General features: G+C 38.5%; 1 protein-coding gene across 1 annotated transcript in view; it reads left to right on the top strand.

The window, feature by feature from the left end:
• The first annotated feature begins 540 nt into the window (after positions 1-540).
• Positions 541-7,357, top strand: part of LOC108687327 — a 113,814-nt gene continuing 106,997 nt past the window's right edge. The window contains exon 1 of the mRNA XM_018193027.1: positions 541-1,565. Within this exon, the coding sequence (XP_018048516.1) occupies positions 1,493-1,565 (73 nt within the window). The 5' untranslated portion in view covers positions 541-1,492. The remainder of the gene's footprint in view (positions 1,566-7,357) is intronic.

Genomic DNA, 7,357 nt, shown 5'->3' on the forward strand with positions numbered 1-7,357 from the left:
TATTTTCTATTTTATCGCATCATGAAAGTGATATTGAGAATCACAAATATTGTAACAAACGCTGAATGATAAGTAAAACAACATGCCTAAATAATTTATTTTTTGATAGTGCTGTCATTCGTGTCGTCATCCTCATTGTTATCCAAACTTCTCTCTTACGAAATCCTATTCCTTAAACGTATGCATGACTCTCGACCGATTCGAGCCTGTTAACATATAAATTGCCGCTTAACGACGAGACAATCAGTTTCGTGGAAACTCTTGGGAAGAGAGTGATGACGGAGACGAAGACCGACGACACCGGAGTGCGAGGATAAACGAAATAGTACAGGGAAAAGACAAAGAGAGAAACAGATAGAATGAGAGGAACGAAAAAGGACGATAGGAGACGAGGTTACCCCCGAAAGTAACGGGGAAGAGCGCGGGAACGGTGGAAAAGACAGCGCACTGGAGAACGAAGGGGCCGTCGAAGAGACAGAAACGGGAGGAAGGGTGGCATTCAATTCAATTTCCTAAGAAACTCTTTAGTGTTTGAGATACAGCCGCCGAAAGGATGCGCGCGAGGTTAGATATGTGGTGGAGATGGTGAGTGCGATCACGGTGGGGGATGGAAGACAGATAAACGGGGCGACCGAGGGGGTGGTAGAGTTGGATAGAAAGTGGGATAGAGAGAAATCCGAAGGATGGATGGGCGCGCGATCGTTTGCCGTGCGAAAGGGAGAAAGGAAGAGGGAGTGACGGCGACACGCCGCGTGAAGGACGGAGGGAGCGATGGAAAAACTGTAATAGTGAGTGAGTCAGAAGACAACTACAGCGATAGAGGGCTACATAAAAGAGAAAGAAGTTTTCGTGTGAGTGCGGATGCGGGAATAAGAGGGTGAGAGAGAAAAGAGGGAAGAGAAGAGGGGCGGATTGATATCGCCGAAAGAGAAGGTAGACGGGTGAAGGGATGAACGAGGGGGCAGGGTATGAGCGAGAACATGGATGGAAGAACGCAGGATAAACGGAGATATGGGACGGGAGAGAGAGACTGACTAACTGACTGTGCCCGGTTAGGGGGTGAAGGGAATAAGGATTCTGTGCGCGGGCGCGAAGCTGGCGCAAACTCTTCGTGCAGCATCCCTCGTCAGTTGCAAGTCAGGAACTATCGCGGCCGCGTGGCGCCCGCGCTGTGTCGCCAGTCTTGCCGATTTCAAACGCTTACGCGATTCCGGCTGATCGATGCGCGAACGGTACTAAAAAAAAAAAAAAAAAAAAAAAAATTATCAAGTTGTCAATCTATCCGTGAATTCTCCGCTCTTGCGTTCGCCCGATGTTGTCGCGCGTCCGCGCATTTCCGCGCTTCCGTTCGCGCGAATAGATCCTCTTCCATTTTTTATGGGAAACCGCGAAAACAAGAACGCCGTGATACCAATCGGCGAGCGAGGATATATGTAGACAAAAAGCGCGACGTGCGCGCGTTACAGTGACACAGAAGATCCTTCACGGCAGAATGGATAAAGACTTTCGTCGGAAGTATAAAAAAATGCGATATGGTCTGCTCCACCTGCTGCTGATAGTGGGGGGTAAGTTTCATTATACAGTGTTAAGTTCGAAAGGGGGAGGAGGAATTTCTCGAGTGATTTGGATGCGTCGCTGATTACCGCGCCGGTGAAGCGTTCTCCATCGACTTTTAATCTTCGAACGGAAGAACTCATTGAAGTGAATCTTCCATTGCTTTTTCGCCCGCTGATGCGAAAGCGGTAAAAAGAGGAGGAAACGTATCTCTTCGGTAATTTCGAACCGAGAGAGTTCTCTTTTGTTTAAACAACATTCTACGCAGAACAAGATGGTCTTTGATGAAAGTCTTGATGCACTATGCGGTTCTATCAGCTTCAGTTTGTACTGCTGAAGAATGTCGAGTATACATAGCGATGACGAAAGAGGGATAATGTTGGCTCTTCCGTATCGCACCAAGAAAGAGAGACGTAAAACGGTTAAGTTCTCACTAAGTTGAGCCTGCGAAAAGTCGTTAAAGGAGTCGTTGAAGCTTTCGACCCTCTACACGCCTCCTCCGGTTAAGCTCGTTGCTTCACTGAAGTTCTGAGACCCGTCGATGCGGGAAAGGAACGCGGAATACCTGCGTTCTTAGAGAATAGACGGTCGTTCGCAGCTACTCTATGATCGGCAAGAATGACATCATTACAGCCAAGTTTGGCTCAGTTAGATTACATCGGGATTATAAACGACGCATTCCTTGTCGACGCAGTCCTCAATATTACTACTGCGATTCGCTATACTTCACTCGCGTTAAGTACCGAAAGTGCTTTAAAGATATCTCTGATATTACTCGTGCTAATCTTTATTACCGGATAAAAAGCGGTTTAAATCTTTCCTTTACAAAGGCCGTAAATAACATTTAATTGATCATATCTGTTTGCGCTCCTCTTAAACGGGTCGAAGTACATTATACGTACTGCAAACTAGAGGAGATTGCAGTGCGAACGTTTTGCTCTGATTCACAGTACCTTGGACATGTGCCAGGGGGTGACTCTTATGGAATAACAGTTTTGATATCGGGCCTTGTTATAGATGAGCTCACGAAAGTTTAGTTTTACTTTGTCAAAGTAGGTCGAGCGTAATGCTTATAGTTAGGTAATACACTAGCGAGGGATAGAGACTTCTTGCAGTTCTTGGACATGAATTATTTTAAACAAATCTCTTTCCTCCATTAAAAGAATCTTTTTGTAAAATTTAGTTATAAACATCAGCAACCGTAATCTTACGTAAAGTAACAAGTGAACAGAATTGAAAACTCAGTCGGATTAAAGTTAAAATTTTACGGTTCAGAGAAATACAACTCTGTACGTAAGAGCAACTGCTACGTGACAATCAGAGAAGTTAGTAAAGTAACTTAAAGTGAGTGCAAGTGAGTCAGTGAGCGAGTTTTTAGACACGTTCGGAGTGACGAATGTATTCAATGACGTAAAAAAAACGTAATAGGCGAGAACTTCCAATTCGAGATATTGAAAAACCATTTCCGAGTTTCGCGTTCATAAAAATTTTAAAAGTTCTGTATGTGGTATGTGTGTCTATATTGACTAACCGGTTTGAACCAAAAGCAAAACAGTTTTTATATACAGAAAATCAAATATTCTTTTTGTTATGTTGCAAACAATTTGGAATAATTATCACTTTAGAAATAAAGAACATTTAAATTAAATCCTATACAAATTAATACCATAATATATTATATTAATTATTTTTCTATTGCTTTTATCAATATCTTTATAAAATTGTAGTTGCTTAAATTTTCTAAAATATTTAGCAAGCATTAATATTTTTAGAAATGTATTGTGTACGTATTTAGAAAGTTCAAAAAATTTTTTGAAAAAAATAATTAATAGAAAGTATAAAAATACTTTTAAAATTGTCTTATAATAAATTATTTCTATATTTTGCTCTTTTAAGACCTCAAAGAGTTAAGGGCGGAGCCCATCAGATAACTTGCGATCTGCTGAAGGCGGGGGCAAGTGAACTTTATAATATAATTGAGTCTCTATAAATTTTGTTCACCGTCAATATATAAATTTATTAAAGATTTTCGCACATACTAAAAACAGAGCTTTGGTATATTTATTTATTCTCGTTTCTCCCCTTAACTAATATTTATCTTCATATGTCGCAAATTGATGAAAAATTTTATAGACATATCGCATGGTTTTTACCTCCTCGAGCAAAATTCATTCTGCGTTCTGAGAGTTTTCGCAAAACAACATGATCTTTTCGCATTGTAAAACTGGGTTGTTTCCGATGAGACAAATTCTCTCGACTGAATATTTGCTCTCCGCTGGACCGCTGCTTTTCCACACGATTGCGTCGTGCCGTGAGAAGACGAACAGATACGTGGGAATTCTTCTGAGAGAAAGAGAGAAAGGGAAAGAAAGTCGAGATAGAACAAATCGTGGTGAACGTGCACCGGAATGCAGACATATCCGAGATATACTCGCCTGCTTCGCCATCTTCTCGCAGATACTTTACTTCCGTGACGCAACTTCTGCGAGCGCGTTCTAAACCCGCGTTCTCTGTTATTGGAAAAATACAGTGCTCAGTGTATGTCGATGACGCGATTTATCTATCTCCTTTTGGCGACATCGCTTTTAAGGCAGAGATTTCTGTACTCAACAATTTAGCGTTGCAATTTTGTTCTTTTGTATCTTACTTTTGTATCTTTTATAAAACCTCATGTTTTATAAAGACATATGTATATGTTTTCTCATAATTGTACTCTAGTTCTGAAAGAGAAGTAAAATCGCCGCTTAAGAACAATCCTGAGAATTTTCCTTTATTTCTATCTGGTACTACGATATTTTCGAAATGAGCGTGTTTGCTTCCGAGAGTGCACCATATTTTCAAATGCTTCTATAAACTCTGCTCACTCCGAGAACAGTTTCAGCATAAAACGTTTGTTATCTTTCACAACTTTATCTACCGTTGTGCTGCTTAGTTCTTCTCAGGCTTTATTGCTATTGTTAAACATTTTTAAACGAAACGTACGAAGAAAATTCGCGTTCGTGCGTATATAACATATGTTCGGTTAAATTTAAATACGTGCATAGATATAATCATTATTATTCATTGTCCAAATAAATTGTGCCGAGTTAACGCGAGAGAGTAGAAGCTATCTGAAAAATTGGAAACTTTCCCTAACTTTTGCAAATGTAATTATATTTTTTTAATACTGAATTAAATATTCTTGAAAACATTTCCTATGTCTAGCGCTATTATGACTTGGCAATGCACTTTAATCAAATCAATGTACTACAATTTACTATATTCAATCAACTGTACACTCATTCATTTTTCAATGCAAATTTTGAAAGCTATTCGATGACAAGTACGAATTAATCTTCATCGGTCATCAGCGGCCAGGTTATTGTTTGTTCAAATTTTTAAAACCATTTTTCCGTTGTCAGTTTATCGTGTTACGTTTGTAGAACGTCATTGGTATTTCCATGTTAAGCTCACAGAGTAAACATACACAAATGTAATTGAAGTGTCCTCCTTTGACAAATTTTTTAATAATTTTTTAATTTGATTTCTAATGGAATTTTATCATTGCGAGAATGTAATCTCGTGCATAATATAATAACATAAAAATTATTATAAAATTCATATTATTAATTACTTGCAAAACGTCGTTCATATCATGATTTATATAAAACGTCAAATAATGCAAAATCTTCGACGTCTCATAATATCATCGTTGATATTTCAACAGTAAAAATATAACGGAGAATAATAATCATAATAATACCCGTTCTTTTCCACGGATTCTTTCTGCAATGATATTACATTCCAAAATGTAATGGATTTAATTCGTTCAATATAAAAACAGAGTTAAGAGAAAATACTTTCAAACCGCTTTGTTCTCAATATCTTATCCAATAGTATGAATCTCAATCTGCTAATTGCGCTTCTTTCTTAATTGATTGCTTTGTTTCTTGATGCCTTTATTAAGAATCTATTAAGAAGAAAATAAAAAAGACAATGATGATATATCATCAATCCTATTTTCACATGTTGAAAAATTTGCCTCTGAATCAATATAAGTGTTAAAACATTGTCACGTGAATAGAAGGAATAGTGTAAAGTTGCATCCTTTATTGATTGCAAATCAACTAGCATCTCGTATTTGCAATTATTAATTACATTCTGTTGCGACTTAAGCACCGATGTCTTAACTTGGATGCGCAATTCTGTCAGACATTACTTTTAATTACCTTATCAAATTAACCACCTTTCCTTTATTCCGCCTCGCAGTTCACAGCTGCAGTTCGAGCTGTAGAAACATGCTTGATGGCACGGATCAAATTTTGACCAATTACTTCCGCCAACGTCGCTTTTATCGTTTACGACCGAGACTAATGAACAGAAACTTGGAAGTGCACGCTTGTTATTCGGCACAAACTTTGGTCTTCGTTAACCAAATTCAGTTCACATTCGAACAATAAACACAAAATATATATATTATTCGATTCTTGTCGCGCAATTTCACGCTCGTCAAACTTTTTTTCTATCGTTCAAATTTAATTTTGTCAATATTTATTAGGATGCTGAAAGCAAAATCGGATGCAGTCCTACAGAATCTCATTAACTGAATACCTAATCCGCATGCTCCATATTACGAATCCAATAATGATCTTGCAAGTCAAACATTTTATTCACTCATCGTACTTCGATTCATTCGGTAGACGTCTCCATTCTGATCTCCTCGACCGTCTCGAGCAGGCTACAATTCGCAGCAGACAGGCCGAAAGATTTTCTCGAGACACGGTATTGAAGATGTACTTCCTTCCACTCCGCCTTCTTTTCCTTCTTCCATTTTTTTGCTCCGGGAATCGGAATGCAAAGGATGCAGAAATGAAGAGGGTACTTCCGTCCACAATTCGAAGACCTCATCGCCTTCCGCCTCAACTCGATTGTTCTGTCTTCGTCTCATCACGGTCGTCGTTCTCTTTTGTTCCTCGAGTTTCTCGTTGCTCTCGTCACAGCCAGAACGAGGAGAAAAGGAATTCTCAGAGCAAGTTCTCTCGGCAGGCGCTCGCTCTTGTCGGATATTACTTTTATTCTGTTTCAAGCCTCGTCGTTGCCTGGACGATGTCCCCGTTCGAGCATCTTTTCATCTACAAGTCGTTTTGTATCATTCCGATTGTATCGTTCGCGTGTACGTGATCAGAATTGGTCCGAATCTCCACGGAACCTTCGTTCCAACAATATCCTTCCGCGGAGTACAATTTCGCCGACAAGAACGAGCTGTGTACATCTCCTTGTACCATCCGTACAAAGTTAGTCACTACTATGAATTGAAAGACAAACAAAAACGTATATTTTATGTTTCAGGTGTTGATTTTCAATTTGAAGACTCAAAGTATAAACTTGTTACCGTCTCTGTTTGTTATAATACAATAAGTAAGACTTACATACAACAAATACGTTTACACGAAATTGTGCTGAATATCTTTACAATAAAATTTGAAACTATGTAACTGTAAAATACTGTCAATGTTCAAATATTGAAACAGAAGAAAGTTTCGAAGCTTTCAAAGTTAAAAATGAATAGCAATGAATGCAATAAAAGGTAAATAAAAGAAAGAATTTTATTTTCGATCAAAGCGGATCTTGATTTAATACACATATATGTAGATTTACAAATACACCTTTTAGTTTCATAAACTGCGCATCGATTTGATTTATCGGACTTCAAATGTAATCACGAAAATAGAAATGAGTAAAAATTGACTTGTCCGTACATTAGATATTCTTCATTCTCTCTCTCTCTCTCTCTCTCTCTCTCTCTCTCTCTCTCTCTCTCTCT

The sequence above is a fragment of the Atta colombica genome, unplaced genomic scaffold (genome assembly GCF_001594045.1).
Source record: "Atta colombica isolate Treedump-2 unplaced genomic scaffold, Acol1.0 scaffold205, whole genome shotgun sequence".
Taxonomy (NCBI): Eukaryota; Metazoa; Arthropoda; class Insecta; order Hymenoptera; family Formicidae; genus Atta; species Atta colombica.